General features: G+C 44.4%; 1 protein-coding gene across 4 annotated transcripts in view; it reads left to right on the top strand.

The window, feature by feature from the left end:
- The first annotated feature begins 4,887 nt into the window (after window positions 1-4,887).
- Window positions 4,888-19,607, top strand: part of VEGFC (vascular endothelial growth factor C) — an 87,000-nt gene continuing 72,280 nt past the window's right edge. For 3 of the 4 annotated variants that reach the window (XR_005828618.1, XR_005828609.1, XM_040599100.1), the window contains exon 1: window positions 4,888-5,533. Coding sequence is in view for 2 of the 4 variants with exons in the window: in XM_040599100.1 (XP_040455034.1) it covers window positions 5,390-5,533 (144 nt within the window). In the remaining 2 variants the exon portion in view is untranslated. The remainder of the gene's footprint in view (window positions 5,534-19,607) is intronic. The other variant, XM_040599262.1, reaches the window with a different exon arrangement.

The raw sequence follows: 19,607 nt of genomic DNA, 5'->3' as shown, positions 1-19,607 counted from the left end.
TAATTTGTCTCAATACCATTTGTGAATTTTTTTGAGGTTTTAATACTTCATCAATTTGCATTTGAGAAGTGTTTAGCATACTCTTAATTTCCAGAACAGCCAAAATATTGAACAGAAGGTTTGAAGTACTGGAGAAAAAGGGGTGGGGGTGGGGGTGGGGAAATGCAACAGAATATATGAGTGGAAAAGTGTGCAGGAGTAAAGTTAGTTGAAACTGCATCTCTTCATAGAAATAATTGTCTCTGTCATTGTTTTAGCAATTATACAGAAATGTCTCTTGAATTGATTTAGGACTGTTTTGTCCTGTTACATTCCAAAATTTTGTAAGTATAATCAGGGAAAAAAGCTTCTGAATACACTTTTTATCTCATAGATTATCACTTAGAATACTGCTGCAGGAGGGTATGTACCATGGTAAACATTTCCATGTGTAATGGTCGTGTGCTGTTAAGTCCTAATATGTTTTGTTGAATTTAAATTTGTTTACGTAGTGACATGGCTTCAGTTATACACAGTTTAGATTATGCACAGCTTTCAGTTAAGAGGCAGCATAAATTTACATTCAGTCATTTTATTGTTTACAGTCAGAGGTTATAACAATGAACATCATCACTATGTGGAGAGATTAATTAGTTTACAGGGTGTTAAATCAACATTCTCTGCATACCTGTCCTTGTTGACACCTTACATCACAAGAAGGAAGAAAAACTATTGTAAAGATCCCTAACGTAAGACAGCTGAGTAAAATGTGTGCTAGGGCATCCTCCATTCGAATTTTAGGGCAGCTTTAGGAAGATGTAATTTGCTTTGGGCGATTCAAACACTTTTCGTGAGATTCTGCCTTTTGCTGTCAATTTTTGCATCATACTAACCCCTTACTATAGTAAGGGATTTATGCTGTTGCAGTCATCCAATCTGTAGCATAAAGAAATTCTAATGTTAGATGCCAGTAGTTTCGATTTTAACAGTTTAGAAAGAGAATCCCTGAGAACAAAGAAATGCCAATAATCCGGTAATCCCTGAATATCAACCAGTGTCAAAGGGCTGAAGACTAAGGATTCTTGTCCTGTTAATTAATTTTCAAGAGGAACCAACTTTTACACCAAATGAAAGAGAGATTTCTAGATAATAAAGTGTGGGTTGCTAGGTCAAGCATTGCAGAGAATTATTTTCCAGCAGTGATGTCTTTCACATTGAATTAAAGGGTTTTGTCCTGGCAATATTTTTAGAGGAAGTGAACAGATAAATCTACATTTCAGGATCCCTAGCTGGAGGTTTGGTGTAGAACAGTTTCCCATGGGTTGTTTTACAGAGAAGGTGCCTGATCACAGTCAAGGAAAATATTCACTTGCTTTTGATGATCTTCAAGCCACCATACTTAGATCCTTTTCTAGAATCGTATAAGGAAATACAAAATGAGCACCTGTACAAAAAAAATTATTTTTAAACCTGTTTGTGAGGAATGAGGAAGGCCATTATGTGCATAATCAGTAAAAATGCAGTACCTCTAAATGTTTCCACTAAATCATATGTTTTATGTAAAGAAGAGGATTTGAGAAGTGGACCACAGCCTGAAAACCACTGCACCATCCTTTTGCAGTAGCTAAGTCTTTTCTTCCATCAAACTGGTTACTCTAAGTGAATAAGCAATATGATAAGAGACGTGTGATAAAACTTGGGATTGAAAGATTCGATTGGCAGAAAATGCATTAGCGAGCAGCTGTTCTAGTAGTTTGGCACCGACTCTGAAATGCCTTTTCTTTTTCTCTTTTCCCTGTACATATCAGGTTCGCTTTCAGTATTTGCATAGAGCTTTGATATTTAAGACATTGATTAAGATCCACTTTTTTTTCCCCTGTGCTTTTAAGCATTAGAGGAAACGGGGGGGTGGGGGGTGGGGGTGGGGGTGTCATATCTGTAGAGGAATTGTGGACTGAAGCTTACTACAGTGCCTTCACCTTTTGGAATGACTCCAGAATGGCACTTCCACAGCCTTCTGATTCGCTGCACTGGGGGGGAACACTGTTTTCTACCTTTGAAATTTACATTAAATATACATCCCACTGAAACTCACCAGTAAGACTATGTGTGTTGAAATAAAAGCAAACCATGCAATCTGTGATTTTAACTCTTGGGCATGCTTCTATATGTCTATTTAAGAGGAGAATGCAAAGGAGTTTGGTTTGAATCAAACACAAAAATTTAAATATAAGGAGAAAGGCAATGACATTCTGTGAAAAGCAAACATTTAACGTTAGCATTTAACTCCTACAATAAGCAAACAGACAAAATCACAACAGCATGCTACTGATGTTTCTTGCTGCTACTGACACTTTTCTATTCTCCTGTCTCAGTTCACGTTTCTCGTTCTGGTTCCTCTCTGATTTTCCGTACTGCTAATGAATGAAGATAGGAAACAGGTATTGAAACACATTCATGTTTCAGAAGGAGAATATATCAGAAAAGAACGTACCAGGTATGTCTAGACACAAGAGAGGAACGTGCTTGACAGATGTACATTACACCAACTTGAAAAACAGGATGAGGTCTGGGTATTTTAATGCAATTTTAAAACAACATCAAGAGAATTCATTTGAAAGAATCTTACACCTGACATAAAAAATTTCCTTTGTCAGTAGTAGCTATTGTTGCAATGAAACATAACTGGGCAAGACCTAGACCTGTATCTCTCTACTACTGCACGTATCTCTTTAGTCATTTCTGGTTTTAAGGTCGGTTCACTGCCAGTGTACTGAGTGCTACTTAGAACTTTAAATTCATTGTCCTGTAGGCGTATTTCTGCTTAATTTCAAGACAAGGGGAAGAATATTAATCATGAGATGGTGGGGAAAGAAGAAAAGATTTTTGAATCAGTAAACCTTTAAATTAGCCATCTCTTATGGGATGGAAAGCAATGCAGCCTGAATTGAGGAAAACTTTAAAGTGTCCCAGAGCCAATGGAATATTTATTTGTTTATTAGCAGATAGTATTAATCATCATCGATTTCAACAACTTTATTTTAAAAACCTTGTGATTAGACTGTGACTATGATTAGTAGCCTTCAGTTGTGACACTTTAAATTTGCTATACAGAGCACTCGGTGGAAATGCTCTCTTGCATAAAAGCCTTTGATCTCGTGATGGATGTTCTATGAATTGGGGGGAGCGACAGAATGAAAGTGCTGGGGAACTGGGGAAATAAAGAAAGAAGCCAGCTGATATTATGACAGCGCAGCGGGAGCAGTATGTTCCATAGTTTTGTGATTTAGTTACGGAGAGGCACTCCTTGCGTGGCACTCATTGAAATAATATTAGCTGTGTATGATTTGGCAGGTGGGTTTTATTAACGTGCTGCAAAAGAACTGGCTTTCTACACCAGTCTGTGACGTTTCTGAGGGATTTTAACATGTTGAAACTCAAATCATTAATGGCATATTTCTATTTAGATGGGGTTTGCATCCTGGATTATGCTCTCTTTAGGCTTTAATCCTATGCTTTGATCCGCAGCGCTGTAAGGGTCCTCTGAAGAACAATAGGCTCCTTAATTTATGTACACTACTTTATATCTTTACAGCTGTTCAACTTAACTTCTACTACTGTCTTTGCTTCATCGCTTCACTGTTGCGAAGATGTTAAAAAATTGTTAGTGCTTAAATAACTTTCTAGTAACTATAAAAACTTCTAAAATGCAGATCTGCTTAAACGTTAGATTTCATTCTGATTGCAAATGACGTGATTACTTCTTAGCATTGAAATAATTGATTTCTGTAGCAGCAAGCGGAAATACCACCTTGAAAGTGATAAAAAAAAAGAAATCAAAAAGAACAGGGGGTACCTCGAGGCCTGCTGGGGACACCTTCATGCAGAACCCCCAGAATGTTGTTCCCTGAGCAGGTACATAATGGGATTCCCGAAGAATAAGAGCAGCATAACGTGAGCAGAGGGCCAGCATCGAGCCAAGGCAGCCAGGGATCTGCCCCCACAGTTCGTTCCCATACAATCTTGTTACCAAAATACGTTAAGTGATGCAGAACAATTTGAAATGCTTTCTAAACATTTACACGTGGTTCAATAATGCTGTTCACATGGAGCAAAAATAATAGTACAGGGAATAGAACTTCTTCCTTTTTGTAGCTGAGATTTGGGCAGGCTGTAGTGTGTTGCTTTGTTTAGCAATGTGCAATCTCTTTTGGTTTTACTGTTTGACTTTTTTTTTTTCTCCACTTTTAATCACAGTGTAACTGGAACGCAGTATCTACGCTGTTTTATTTAGGGCTCTGAATGGGGTGTAACTTCTGTTCAAAGAGGGTTTGTGATAGGTCACCGATAGGAAGGCTACGAGTAAATATGGCACTCTTTGGATTATTCCGTTTCTGACATGGCCAAATCTTTTTCTCTCTGGCCAAAAACCCCCCGCACACTCGCCCCAGCGAGGCTGCCGGCGCTGCTCCGCACGAGCCCGTTAGGATTAACGGCAATTTTGGTGCACGATTTCCTTGTGTGCGCTTCGCCCGGCTTCACCCGTTGGTTTCCGAGCAGAACGACCCAAGGGGGCACTTCGCTGTCCCCTCGGGGCGGGCCGAGCCCGGCTGCGCGGGGCCGCCTGCGCCCCGGGGCACTGCGGGGGCCCGGCCTGCTCGGCCCCCTCCGGCACGGGCGGCCCGTTGCCCGCGGTGCGGGGCGCTCCGCTCCCCGGGGCGCCAGCGCAGCGCCAGCGGCAGGCGGCGCCGCAGCAGCAGCAGCGGGAGGAGGAGGAGGAGGAGGAGAGGAGGAGGAAGGCCGCCGGCGGCCCGCCGCTCGCCGCGCAGAGGCGCAGGCAGAGGGCGCTTTCGCCATGCGCGGCCCCCGGCGCCGTCGCGCAGCCCCCGGCGCCGCCGCGCACCCCCAGGCCGCGCTGCCGCTGACAGCGTCCGGAGAGACCTCGGCGGCGGGCGGAGCGGAGCCCCCGCGGCCCGGCCCGGCCCGGGGCGAAGGCAGCGCCGCGGTTGCGACCGGCCGCTCGGTCCCGCTCGGCCGCTCGCTCCTCTCCTTCCCTTCCCTTCCCTCCTCCTCTCTGTGCTTTCCACCTCCCCTGCTCCCGAGTGAGCGCAGCCTCGGATGTCCGGTTTCCTGGTGGGTTTTCTACCTGGCAAACTCCGGGTAACTTCGGTGAGAATTTGTAAAGCGGCTGGGAAAGTTGGGAGCTCCCCCGCAGGCGCCTGGGAGCTGCTGCTACCGCGTCTTCTCCATCCCACGGATTTTACTGCCTTGGATATTGCGAGGGGAGGGAGGGGGGAGAGGACAGCGAACGAGGGGGGGGGAGAGGAAGAGAAGGAGCCTCGTAATTTCGCCTGCATTCCTCCAAGCGCCCCGCGGCCCGGCTGCGCGCCCGCCCCGCCGCCCTCGCACAATGCACTTGCTGGAGGTGCTCTCCCTGGGTTGCTGCCTCGCCGCCGGCGCCGTGCTCCTGGGACCCCGGCAGCCGGCCGCCGCCGCCGCCTACGAGTCCGGGCAGGGCTACTACGAGGAGGAGCCCGACGCGGGGGAGGTAAAGGTAAGCCCGTGCCCCGGCCGCAGATGCCAGCGCGTGTGGCTCCCGGCCCGTTCGAACGGACCTCTTGGAAATCCCACCGAGGAAAATACTTGGGAGAAGACTTTTTTTTTTTTTTCTTTTTGTGTGTGTGTGTGTGTGTGTGCGCGCTGCTGTCCTTTACATGTGAGGGAAGGATATCTTCTAAGGACACACACAAAAATTTGCCTGGGTTTTCAGGGCTGCTGGAGGGAAGGTTGCACGGGGAGCAGCCGTACTTACAAAGAAACGCAAAACACCTGATGGGCAGAGGCAGCCCGAGGGCTCCGCGCCGGCCGTGGTGCTGGGGCTGCCCGGCGGGCTGGCCCGGCCGCGGCGCCGCCGTTCGCAGCGGAGCTCGGACGGGGCGGGACCCGCGGGCCGCGGCGGGACCCCCGCGGGCGGGTGGCGGCCGTGCCGGGGCTGCCTGGCGGCGGGGGCCGGCGGCGGGCCGGGGGCGGCGCGCCGAGGAGCAGCTGAGCGCAGCAGCAAGCGGCGAGGGAGGTGTGGGGGGACGGTGACAACAAACCCCGAGAATTTCCATTTGTTGAAAAGCGTCTTGGAGTTACTGACGCTGCGGGTGAGTTGCTGCTGCGTGACGGAGTTGCCGAGAGGTGCAAGGTGACACTCGGGTCTGAAAATGTTCGTTCTGCCCCGGCGCGTGCTGAAGGCTGGGCTTAAATTCTCAGTTCCAGCCACAAATACTTATAATTCTGCGTTACTTTCTCTTTGCTTAGGAAGTTTCATAACGTAGAATTCCCAGTACTTTGGTACTTGTGGGTTTGCAGTTCCCGGTATGCTGATGCATAAACCCGATGCCTGTGGCTGTATGAGCACGCGGCATTATTGGGAAGTTCTTTGATGTCTGGGCTTCTAACAACTCTTACTCTCGTCTTGTTGTTTTGAAAGATTTCTGAAATACTTAGTGAGGGCAGTGATGACCCAGCTCATTCATTATACACTGCAGCATGGGGCAGGGAGGGAAGTGTGTGCATTAAAAGTTGAGCAGATGTTCTGATTTTTAGGTGTTTTTCTCATGCTGTTTGTTTTACTGAATGGAAAAGCTTGGGAGATTTTATCGTAACTACATGGGAAGTCAAGTTCTGATAGCATACATTAGCTGTATTTCAGGTATTCAAACTGCTGTAGACCGTATATTGTTCACAGAATTCATGCTTTTCAAATAATACTCTGCATGGAAAAGGTTACTGAGTTTACTGTAGTCTCTTTTAAAATATTTTAATTACAGCCGAATGCTTACGCTGCAACGTTCCGAATGCTAACGTGCTATCAGTGATCATATTGCTTAAGTGTTTATCAAGAATTTTTTAAATGTAAGTATTTAAAATTGGAACACAGAATCAATCCAGCTGGTCACTCTTATCACTTAAACTATTTATAAAAAAAAAACAAAACCCAACCCAACCCAAAATACAACTTAGTGAAGGGTAAAAATACCTCAAGCCTTTCCAGGCCATGACTGTAAGTCATTATTTACTGGGTGAAACTGGCACGTGAGCTGTAAAGCCTCAGAAGAGTTTATGCTGAAAAGGTAGAAAGACTCTAAACTGGAGTACTGTGCATATTTTGTGCACCACAGCTGCAGAGATTGAACAGCTGGTAGCGAAGGTGTTCTCCTAAGTGAGGCGGTATATGTTCCCATGCACGTGTTGTGGACAGTCACTCTTGTTTCTTGAAGGAACCTCAGAGTCCTTGGGAGCTGCCGCTGTAGTGCATTGTGAGGAAGTGCAAGTGCTCCCTGGAAAAAGGGGAACTGTCAGCAAACCGAAGGAAGAAAGGTCAAGAGACTGGGAAGTGAGTGGGATAGCATGTGTTAAGCTATTATGTTAACAGAAAAATGTTTTTGTGCCTGACTACTGGTGAGTAGCAGAGAGAGAGAGAACGTCTCTGGATCCAAGCAGACTTAGGCATGTTGGAAGTTTTAGTTGAGAGTTTGTTGCTATTGCTGGAATTGGTTGAGTACTGTGCGTATTTGTGCCTGTGATGAGAGCATGTTGAGATGAATGTCTGAAGTAATTATGAAAGGATTAAGTAAGTAAACTCTTATGTAATCATTTCAAGGAAAATATGATTATATTGTCAATAAAAAGCCATCTGCTTGAACTTTCTTAACTTCAATGAAAAATGCATGACCACTTGACTTTGTGTGCATAGATACTATGTTTTCTGTTTTCACTTTCCACCCATACACCATACTGCTGTACATTAAACTGATGCCCAAGTGCAGATCATGCAGCCTTTTGGGTCAACTCTTTCACAATATCTTTCTTTACTGCTATTTTAAGGACCTCAGCTTCAGCAACATTTTAAAAATAAGTATGAAGTTGAGGGTCCTCTAACATGGGAGGAAAACCTGGGAAGAAAATAAGGGTATTATGTTTTTATGCAGGTAAGTGTTATGCATTAATCTTGTCCTAGAGATTTGCAGCAACTTGGAAATATTACAGGTATAAATAATAGTAGTTCTTCATACGCATGTCTTGCAAGGGCATGTTCTGCAGCAAGTGGGCACTGATAAAAATTGTGCAACGCTGCCTCCCCACCCCCCCTTTTTTTTTTTCAGCCTGAGGGTAAAGTTCATTATTTAACAAGCTTACAGGGCCCAGATTAATACTTTTCAGCTGAACTGCCTGCTCAGTGGGATAGGAATGAATCTCACCTGTAAATCACCTCTTTGAGACCTCCTGCAGTGCAGGTGGGTTGACCTGATGAGGTGACCCCCTGGCAGCTGCTCACCACCTCTCCCGACAGGGCAGGAGGCTAGGCGGCCCCCAGCTCCCCCGCTGTTGCTGCTGTGGAAGGCGACCTGGTATTTCAGTTCTTTCTGCTGAAGGTGAAATGGGGGAACCAGCCCTCCTGTCCCCAGACTCCCCGCAGCTTGGGAGGGACCTGCTGCCCAGCAGAGATGCTCGGAGCAGCCGTAGCAAGGAGAGGGTGAGCAGCTGTGTGATACCAGTGACTTGGAACTTTAGCTCCTTGTACTGTCTATTCAGATGTTAATAACTCTTACAGTGTGTTTAGTCTATTAAACTTGTTCTTTAGGTAGTTTTGAACTGGGAACCTGTGCTGGGTATAGGCTGTCTACCTGGGAGGGCACAGTATCTACAATAAGTAAAAGAATTCTTGCTTGTTTGCTGAAGGTTTCAGAACGAACTGGAAGGACTACACAGGCATTCTGAGCGTGTATTGAAATGTCCTGGGTTATTGAAATGAAGGTGTGACAGTAGCATGTACCTAGACTGCATTAATGGTAAGAGGATAACGACAGCAGGAGTCAGTTAGTGTGCTAACGGTAATTGGAAAGAAGCCACACAGCCGGGAGGGCTTGCTGTCGCTGCACTTCGTATTGTTGCATAGTCAAACCCTTAGGATTATACAAGAGCAATACTGGTCAGCTGACCCACACAGTTCTGAGAGGTTTAATGTGAGAATTCTGAGTTTTGTATTAGAATGGGAATAGCAAGTGGAAATGTTATTTGCCTGTTCTAAGGTGCATCCCTGAAAGCAGCATTGGGGCCTATTTACACAGATAGCAACGAGGTACAGAACAGTCTTTGTGCTGTGACTCGGTGATTTGCTTTCTGCAATGGAAACAGGTGTGTTTAATTGACTGCCATTTATCTTGGATGCTACCTCAGCTGAGAGATACCTTTTTTTTTAATTATTAGTATTTTAAGATTATTTTAAATCTGACCTAATCATAAAATGTGGCTAGTTGATGACTAATGGATTTAAAATACTGTTAGTGTCGGAGTGGGGGGAAAAGCAGTGTGTCAGTTTCTGGGGTTTCCTCCTGCCACTCTATCTTGATGGTGTGATCTCAAACATGTTGGTTTTATGGCCACCTCTTAAGTCTGTGAAGTGTTGCCTTACTCTGCGTTGTGATGTTACACGCACTGGTGAGAGAGGAGGCTAGATTTTCTGCTCTCAATACAAGCGTAAACCTCACTCCAGGAGAATGCTACTTCTTTCTACTGTTGCAGTTTTGTCTGTTGCAACTTTCCTTTTTGTGTGAGTAGCCAATCTCTTTTTCTCAGACACACACGTGCACACAGAAAGATGCTGTCTTTTTTTTTTTTAGAAGCACAATTTGTATCAGATACAATGGGATGGACATAAGTAATACAACAGGACCTGCTATAAAGACTAAACAGTGCTTCTGCAAACATTATTATTAAACTTTGGCCTAGCTTTCTGTGTGAGTAGAGTACAATGCGAAGTTCTAAGAGCTCGTGGCACACTCTAGTTCTCAGTGTAGGCGTGTGCATGCCTGGGTATCTTGTGTAAGTACACTTGTGTGCCTGTGAAGGACTTAATGGGATTGCTGCTGACAAACGCACCTCTGAAAATGCTTTGGGGATCACCTTAACTACCTCGAGTGCTTGGAGGCGTACAGAAACATCCCGTCAAAAAAAAAAAAGTATTTTTACGCTCGCTTGGGTTCAGTGCATGTTTGAAAGCCTTACTTGTTCATCAGGGTGGTGTGTCTGCTTATTGTAGTAAAAACAAACTAGGACTTGTTCTTCGGGCTGTTGCATCTGAGGGTGGTGATAGTAATCCTCTCCCACTGATACCCTGCACCCAGGGTAGGAAGTCTGTCTAGAACCTTGTGTTCGGCTGCTGCTCTTTTGAATGTGGTCAGTGATTCATTAAAGCAAAATGCTTGGAACAAAGGGATCCAACTGAAGCCAGGCTGATATTCTATGAAGTTTAATATCCCATGCAATGTAAAAAAATTGCTACAGCTGTTTGTAGAATTAATTATAAGAAATTCCAAGCAAGGTTGTTATATGAAAGTTGTAAGCTCTTTCGAAGCCTAAGTTGCTTCTTAGAAGTTTGGTTTGGTAAGGTATTGGGGTTTTAGTGAGTAGGGTAGGTATGATTGTGTTCACTATCTATGATAAACATCAGTACTTTTTTCTTTTTCTTTTTTTTTTCCCCCCCTAATTCCACCTTCTAACCTGAGTGATATGTAATACCAGGTTGCCCTCCATATATGTGTGTATGTGCTTCAAAGGCACTAATGGTTGCAACAGAATTTTAATTTAAAACATTGACAGCTTAGGGGGAACCATGGGGGATTGTTGTTTGAATTCCTATTGTATATGAATTTGTCAGCTTGCTTTTCTTGCCTTGTGTTTATCTGTCACCATAATTTTTTCTACTGTCTTAATATTTGTGTGGCTATTTTTTCCCCCTCTGTTGCATTTCAGACTTTAGCTAGGAAATAACTAAACTGTAAGCCATTTATTCTTCTACTCTTCCATTGTAATAATTTTAAACCAATCCACCTAGCTCTGGAGTAATTTTTTCTCTTTTAGCACTTCCTGACTTGTCTAAGATGGCTATAACTCCTTATAAATATTTATTTATATAATTGCAGAGACTGCAATTGCCAGCGGAGTGAAGGAATGTTTTGTTAAGTTGCTTCTCTTTAGTGAAGTAACCAAGAGGAATGGTGTCCTCTGGGGAGGGAGGAGAACAAAACACAGGAAGAACACCTTTGATAACTGAATTTAAAAAAATAATAGTAGCGGCTGTATTTTGGCTATATTGTGGTCTTCGCTGAGTATGGGTAAATTCTGTTTTAGGATATGTTATCTTCCTAGATGTAGTTACTAATCCAATACAAGTTCTGCAGGAAATTTTTGGGATCCTGATTGTGGTTAACTTCAATGAAAGATGATTGCTTGGGGAAGTCAATGATATGAATTATAATATATATATATATGAATTATATATTATATTGTCAGCTCAAGCCTTATAGTACTCCATATTGTTCACATAATGGCTTCACCTACTCAGTGACAATTTTCAAATGGCCTGACTGCGAGGATGCAGCTTAAAAAGTATTGAAGGTGTTTTGCATCCTGTTCCTCATTGACTAAAGAAGGGCTTTTTATCCTGGGCGAGGGAAAATACTGGCAAAGAATTGGACAATTCTTGGAAGACACCAGATGGCTGCTGGGGAGCAAGGGATGTGGCTGTTTCCTTCTGGCATCACAAGTGTGGCACCCCCTGTGTTACTCCTACCTGCTTGTGGCAGCGTTGCGAAATAAATTCCAGGAGTTTGGTATCATCTAGAACAAAATCCTTTACACCATTAAACGGTTTCATTCTTTGACTTCCTTTATCTGAGAATCTGTTGAGAGACAGAGGAGAGGAATTCAGCAGAAGAGATTGCTTCTGAGAACAAGTGTAGCGTTTGGCTATTTCATCTTTTTTTTTCTTCCCCTCCCAAAAAAAAAGATCCATAGTAACCCCCCTCATCCCCTCTATGTATATGTGTGAAAGTTTTGGGAGACTTGTAAAGGTGGTCAAAAAGAATAGGTACCCGACTGTCCCGCCGCGTTGGGCCATGGTGCAGCCTCACCCCGAGCGCCGTGGGCAGGCCTGGGCCCCGCCATTCAGGAAGGACGGGCAGGTCCCTGGAGGCCTCCAGAGGGGGACAACAAAGCTGGTGAAAGGGCTGAGGGCAGGTCCTGTGAGGAGCGGCTGAGGACTTTGGGGGTGTCTGGTCTGGAGGAAAAGAGGCCGAGGGGCGACCTCCGGGCTCTCTGCGGCTGCCTGAGGAGGGGCGGCGGAGAGGAGCGGGAGGTGCGGCGCTCTTCTCCATCCCTGGGAATGGTTCCCAGCTGCGCCAGGGCAGCTTTGGGCTGGACATTAGGAAGCGTTTCCGTAGGGAGAGGGTGAGCAAACGCTGGAACAGGCTTCCTGGGGAGGTGCTCCGTGCCCCGGGCCTGCCCGTGTTTAAGGGGCATTTGGACGGTGCCCTGAAGAGCACGCTGCAACTCTTGGCCAGCCCTGAACCCGTGAGGCAGCCCGACTAGGTGGCTGCTGGAGGTCCCTTCCAGCTGGGATGTTCTGTTCTGTTCTAGCATCTGGAGGTGACCGGTGTTACACCTGTGAAGCTGGTGAAAAGCGAGTGTGACCCCCCCTGGAAGGAAGGGCTTTCCTGGGCAGGGTGGCTGTGCCGCGCTGCCACAGAAGGGCAGAACGGGCGGCTGCTTTGGCTCTTCAAGAGAGGCACGGGATGGCTCGCCGCGCTTACGCTGCCAGAGTTCAGGGCTCACACAGATGGAGCACGAAGCAACAGAGCCAAACCCATGTGCCGAGCCAGAAAAAGCAGCAACGCCTCAGGTTCTGCCGGGGATATTGTGCAGCAAGACATGGAAACCCAGAGCAACAGCCTCCCATCTTGAGCTTCAATTCCACTCACCTGGCCAAGGCTGCGGAAAAGCAGATCATTTGGAAGCAGCAAAACTACTCTGGTGTCCTTCAACTTTCTTTGACTGGACAATTCAGCAGAGCAAATACATTTGTGGTAGACTGCTCCAGCTATCTAGAATGTACTTGCTGCATTAGTCATGGTACTTAAAGCCAGAAAAACTGGCCAAATACAGCTTCAGGTGTTAGCTGCCATCTACTTACTCATTTGTGTAAACAATGACATGTTTGGGGGTTTTGTTTGTTTGTTTAGTGTGTGTGTGTATGTTTGAAATTGACTGAGCCAGATACAGCTGGTAAGTGAGCTCTACAGTTTGCTGAAGTAAGAGTCTCATTAGAGAGACAAAGTGCAGCAATTTTAGAGGTTAAGGTATTAATTACTTCCAGGTCAAACATTAATTATAGTATATAAAATGTATATAATTTTGTATTATAATTATAATTCAAGTAAGATCCATTCACCCCTTTCCAAGTAGGTGGCTAATACTCATTACCCATATACACAATCACGTGAAGAAAAGCTGGTAGGTGGTGTTCAAGGTGTGCTGTCTGCGGGCAGTGGGATCCACATCCCTGCTTCGCCCACTGGGTTCTTGGATCTTACAAGATTCTTGCCGAGGAAGCAGTGGTAGGGCGCTGGACGTGGGTTCCCTTTGCTAGCTCCCCTGTGACCCAGAGCAAGCCCAAAGGGACACTGCACTGTCCTGTCTGTGCAGCTCCTGAGTACCAAGCCTGGGATCTGTCAACTCAGATTCACGCTTACCTGCACTGGGAAGTGCTCAAACAAATCTGAGTTCCAGGAGCTGGCCACGTAGGTAGTCTCACTTTGTTCTGTATGCATATTAAAGATCTAAATATATGCATATTAACATGGAGAAAGAAAAAATAATCTGAAGATTTTAAAACATAAAGAAAGCTTGAGGAGCGAAGAAAATTGTAAGCAAAAAGCTGCTTGAACAGCTTTGGTTTTGTTTGTTCCTTAAAAAAATGGAGAGGATGTTTCTCGCCACAAGAGCATTGGAAGTAATTTTGAGAGGTTTTTTAAACAGATATATTTTCTTTGGAAGTGTTGCCTTTGGAGCTCTGAGAATTCACTAGTCTTGACTGTCATTCTTCTTGACTAACAGCTGTTGAGTATTGCAAACTGTGTTACAGCTTTGTGGCTGCTGTGAATTGGAAACTAGGAGGATACCATGAAAGTAGGTTTCACTGGAAGCCAAAGAAGGTGTTTATATTTTGTAGCCCTAAAAGGATCATTCATTATTTGGTGTACTGCTGAGGATAAAATCTCTGCTTATTTGCATGCTCACTGTTACTTAGAGAATGCCACTTCTGCTGTTTATGCTTAGAAATAATAAAGGAAAAAAATGAACTTCAGTCATTCCAGTTACATGTATTTGTGCAGACACACTTGACAGAAACATACTTTGCCTGTATATTTAATAGTGCTGAGACTCTTGATGGAGACGATGTATAACGCTTGCAGAATCGCTGCTTACCGTTTGATTAGCAGTGCAATTAACTGTCTAAGGAAACCAAGAAATAAACTTGCGAGGTGGCGCCTTATTGACGTGTGTCCCTTGCCTGGGGACAGATGTTTCCAAATTAAACCGGAGCCTACTTCCTCTTCACCCCACCCCAGCGAATCTTGCGTAACAGGCAGTGTGCTGCTGCGGGACAAACGTGACCATTTACTTTCAGTTTATTCGTGTATGTTGAGGTGCACACGTTAAGATTTCGGTATCTCTTTGCCATAAGGCTGATTTTATTTCCTTCATATCACTGAAATATTCTGTGATTTGGAGGAAACAAGGCTATCTTGTTAGTAATAAGCAGGCTTACACTGTGGAATCGCAGTAGATTCAGCAAACATGGAGAAGTGTTTTTTCCAGGAAGGAAGATAGCAACGGACAATTATTTTGTCTTTCCAGTTGGGTGTGTTTCTAGCTGGCTAGAGAAGAGCAAAATGTTGGTTCATTTAAAAATACCAAGAAGCCTGTTGTGCAAGCCATGGGGCACAGCTTTCAGGAGAGCATTAACAGCTGCTAAATATTCCACTGCCATGACTAGTCGAATATGGTGGGTATTGGCCTGTCTCCTTTGTAAAGTCTCATGGCCTTTCATGGAGGTTTCATCTAAACTGGCCGGGCAGCAAAAGCCGAGAGGTCAGGCTCAAAGTCAGATCCTCCGAGCGTCTCCTTCCTTGCTTGCTGGAGTGTTAGTGACGCCGAGTTTGTGCCTTCTGCCTTGTGTCCCCAGGTGCGCCCTGAGACATGAGAATGTATGGTTTGAACGCACAGCTGTGAAAGGTCTGGGCTCCTGTGGTGCGCACTGCGGGTGGGCAGCGCCTGGCTGCCTCCCTGCAATTGCTTTCACCCGCCAGGAATGCTGTGTTAGTGGTATTGGGCACGTGAGGTTGTCTGGACCCCTCTTAGGAGGGGATTCCGGTGTCTGTGCTGGAGGAGGTGGGTTTGGTGAACGGTCTGGACTCGGGCTGAGATCGGGCTGCGGTAGAGCGGCGAATCGGTTGATAAAGGGTTGTCCCTGCAGTTACTGTTCCCTCCAGTACTGTGGTGCTCAAGTGAGAGTAAATGCAGCCTGCACAGCTAAAAGGTGTGGAAAGTGATGCATGAAAAAATGCCTTTTTTTTTTTTTTTTCCTTGCCTGAGAAGAGCTGTCTATTTTTCTCTAAGATGTGAAAATTATGAGGATCTTTAATGAGAATCCAGCTTCCCCCCTTCCCCCAGGTGTTCACATCACTAAAAAAAAAAAAATGAAAGGAATAAAAAGCTTTAGAGAAGTTCTGAGTATTTTCCTTTCCAAAGTATCTGTGGACGGGCTCATAAGCCCAAGACTGAACCACAGTCTTGGAGCAGGAGGTAGAGGAAGGAGCAACAAAGGATTTTCGGGGGGCAGGATCATGCTTCAGAGGAAGGAAGAGTTAGGCCATTCTGTTGCATCAGGTGGAACTAAAGAATTAAGAAAACTAAACTGAACAGTCATTACTAATGTGGATTAACAGCATAAAAAAGGCTCTTTGTAGTAATGAAACTCTCTGAATATCTTAGTTAACGGTTTCAGAAAATTAATGAAATTTTCAAATCCTCATATCTTGTGACAAACAAACAGATGATATATATTTTTCCCTGGAGCCTGTAAGTTGCTGCTTTACTCCATGATTAGTTGGCTTGTGGTTATTTACTTTGAGTGTTGAAGTCATGTAAGAGTAGAGGAGTGGCTGTACCCGGTCAGACAAAACCCCTGGTTAGCCCTGTATGCCCTTTTCAACGGTATCCAACACAGGATATCATCTTGTTGGACAGCCCCAGTGCACAGCCACTGGTGTGGCAGAGGATGACGGAGAGTGGCGTTGGAAACCTCATGCACAGCATGAGGAGAAATCTGTCACACCTTCCCCCTCACAGCCCCTTCTCCGCAGTTGCTCTCAGGTGAAAGCTGCCCTTCGGCCATAGGCATGTCTTTTCCTGCAAGAAGGCAGCACCCACTGAGTCCTGGCCCCTAAACATTTCTTTTCTTTTTTTTTTTTTTCTTATATCTTCTGTCCTGTGAGCTGCCCTGCTTGAATCCCACGTAGGGAGCTTGTGCAACATCCAGCTGTTTTGTCCCCAACCATCCCATGGAAACGGCTTGAGAGATTTGTGCTCTGCTTGCTTTGTTTCTTCAGCCTTGTGGCCCACGGGCCGTGTTCAGGAGAAGCTCTGAAACCCGGGGATGCCGGCATGTACCTGCCGCTTGTTCCTTGGCCAGCTGGGGACTTCAGCTGGAAAAGCCAACAGCAGGCGTTGGACGTTTACAGGGTCCCCAGGCTCATGGTGGGTTTTTTAGTGAAAGGGCACCCATGGCAGCGTGCACCTGGCTACAGCCACTCTTCTGCCTCTTCCAGTACCTCTTCGGGTTTTTTTTGGCTGGACTTCTCTTTTTATTTATGCCCTTACCGTCCAAGGCCCTGCCAAATTACGGGACCTACTTGACAACATCCTTCTGAGCAAAGAAATGGAAAGTGTCACTACATGCTTACAGACTGTTGGCAGCTGTGGACTTCCTTGCCTTAAATGATGGGGGAGTGGGGGGGGGGGGGATTACTTTGTTTTCTTTTATTTAATAGCTTTCAGTTGACTTTTATCCTACGTGTTATCTAGGTGCTTATTGAACCCACAGAAGCTTTTGACATCAACACCTTTTGGTATCAAGAAGTTTGACTTTGAGTGGATGTTCTGTTTACTATATAGAATAGTAAATTAAAAAAAAAAAAAGCCTCAGAACTGAAAGAACCATTCCCTTTGCTTGTCTTGAGCCTGACACCTGTTAATTATTTATGAAACTTATCCAGTCCTTGTCCTGGACGAGGCCTGGAACAATTCTGTTTGTACTGCTTGTGGTTTTTATTGAGTCCTCCTCTCATTGTTTCTTAGGCTAAAGATCCTTCAGTTAGGCAAACTGCTTTTTGTAATGAAGCTGTTCCTTACCTTTGATCATCTGACTTCGTACGTTTATTTCTCTTTGAAACTGTAGAACAAGGAGAGGGGAGAGCCAGTCTGCACACTGGATTCCACTGTGGGACGCCACAGACACAATGATGTTTTGTTCTCTTTCCTAATAATTCCACTTACATTTATTTTAAAAGTGTGTCTTGATTGTAGAGTATTTTGTAACATGTCAGATGTGAGTATGATTAAAATGTCTCTTTTAAAGAACTACCCATATTTATACTGAAGAACTGGATGGGGGAAGGCATTTCATAGTTATTACTACTTCCTCAAAATTCACATAAAAGCTGTTCTTAGGGGCCTGTTTCAAGATGATGTATGATTATTTAACCTGTGTGTTCATTATGCTTTGAATGTGTTTCTGCCTGCCACATGTGCGCAGTGAGAGATTTAATGGGACTAGCCATCTTCTGAGTTACGTGACCTGTATCTTTAATGTCCTTAATGATTTTTTATGAAACGGGATGTGCTCTCAGTGATCTGTGAAATGTGCCAGCGATCTCGCAAAGGTTGTTTATACCCGTTAACACTATGATGTTACTGTCAGGCAAGTTTTGTGGCAGCTTAGTTACATGCACTAACTGGGTGCATTCGACTATGCAAATTTATCAGGAACCTTCGTACACTTGCAAATGCTCAGATACACGTCAAACATTGCTTAAAGCATATGAATATAAGAAACACCCCACTAGGGCAGAATTATGGTCTGCACAGGCAAGTGTTTGGCCTCTGCCAGTCTCAGCAACACATGCTGTCCTGTTTGAGGAACACGCTGGGGCTTAAGGCACACTGCTCCCCTCATACCCGACTGAGGGTGTTAGCAGACATGCCCCTGCCTCTGTCCTCCGGTATCTCTTCATGGACATCTTGTCCATGGGTCTGTCTAGTTTCATACTGAAGACTAGCGGTTAGGAGATACTGAACTACGTCATACCAGGACGGCGCCCGTTTGGGTGCAGTGGAACTTCTTTGATTTTGGTGACTTACAGTATCTGATAATATTCTCTACTTACCTCTTCTTTGAATCTTTTGTGTTACATGGGCACAACATTTATTTTCAGCACTTAGAAAATAAATTTTGTTGTTTATTTTGGGATATATGGGGTAAATGTTCTGAAATTTTCAAAGACTAAAGTAAAGAAGAAACATAAATGTGTCATTTAATACTTTCATACTTACATTTCAATCAAATACAGATGTGTTTTTTCAATCAGATACAAATGTGTGGTTTATATTTTGGCCAGTCACAGGGACTGGGTCCAATGTCAGATATCCCCCCCACCCCCTTCGTTAAGAGGCTGATTCTGTTTTCATTTTTAGACCTTTATTACATGCATGGTGTCTCTTCAGTTGCTGTCTGCCTGTGGTTTTGCCAGCTTTGGGCACTATTTTCCTCGAATCAAAACCTGTAGCCCTTTTAGGATGCTAATATGCTGCCTGGAACCCTTACTATGGATTTGTTTGTAGGAAATTCCATCTTCCAAATGCCACTTGGTGAACACAGGTACAGTGCCAAGTACAGGAGTAAACCATGAGATCCTGTCTTGCTCTTGATGCCTTACTCCATAGAGAAGTATGGGAAGAGTTGCAGGAATATTTAGAGGAAGGTGGAGTTGGATCCTAAACAGCTGGATCACAAATTTCCTTTAATTCTCTTTTCTCCTATTCCAGGAGGAGTGAGAAGATAAGAAAATTAAGGGCAACCCTTCAGATTAAGGGTTATATAATGTGAGCTTGAGCAGACATCCACTGTTACCCCCTTAGAACCTTCTGCCCTCTCCCAAAGAAAATGAAGTCTTTTAGGGTTTGGATTTTTTTTTCTCTCCTTGCATTCATTGTTCCTCCTTCTTCATGGTGTTGAGAGATCTTTCTTCTGTCTCACTAGAGAAGTACCATGTGCTGCTATGAGGAATTTGTGCATCTTACTAAGGGTTCCACTGAGGCATTTATGCTTAAATCCTTATTGTTATCATAGAGATATTATCCAACAAGTGATACATTGAATAAAATTGAAGTTCTGGTTAATAATCAGGTTTTTTCTTCTAAATACTTCTTCTATGTTTGTGTTAACCTATTGAATTCTGCTATTATTTTTCATATTCTTTACTACAACTGTGTAAACTATTTAGCTTTGATTTTATTCTCTTGCCTTTCATAAATAACATGCACAATGAATTCCTTAAAATCTGTTACATTGTCATACAGCCCCAAACCTGTGGACTGTTTAATGCATGCTCTTGTAAACACTTGTACATATAAAGTGATCGTAAAAATATTTTTTTAATTTTTCAACTGCCTAATGA

This window comes from Falco naumanni, chromosome 1, assembly GCF_017639655.2.
Source record: "Falco naumanni isolate bFalNau1 chromosome 1, bFalNau1.pat, whole genome shotgun sequence".
NCBI classification, from domain to species: domain Eukaryota; kingdom Metazoa; phylum Chordata; class Aves; order Falconiformes; family Falconidae; genus Falco; species Falco naumanni.
This window is presented reverse-complemented; position numbering and strand designations above follow the sequence as displayed.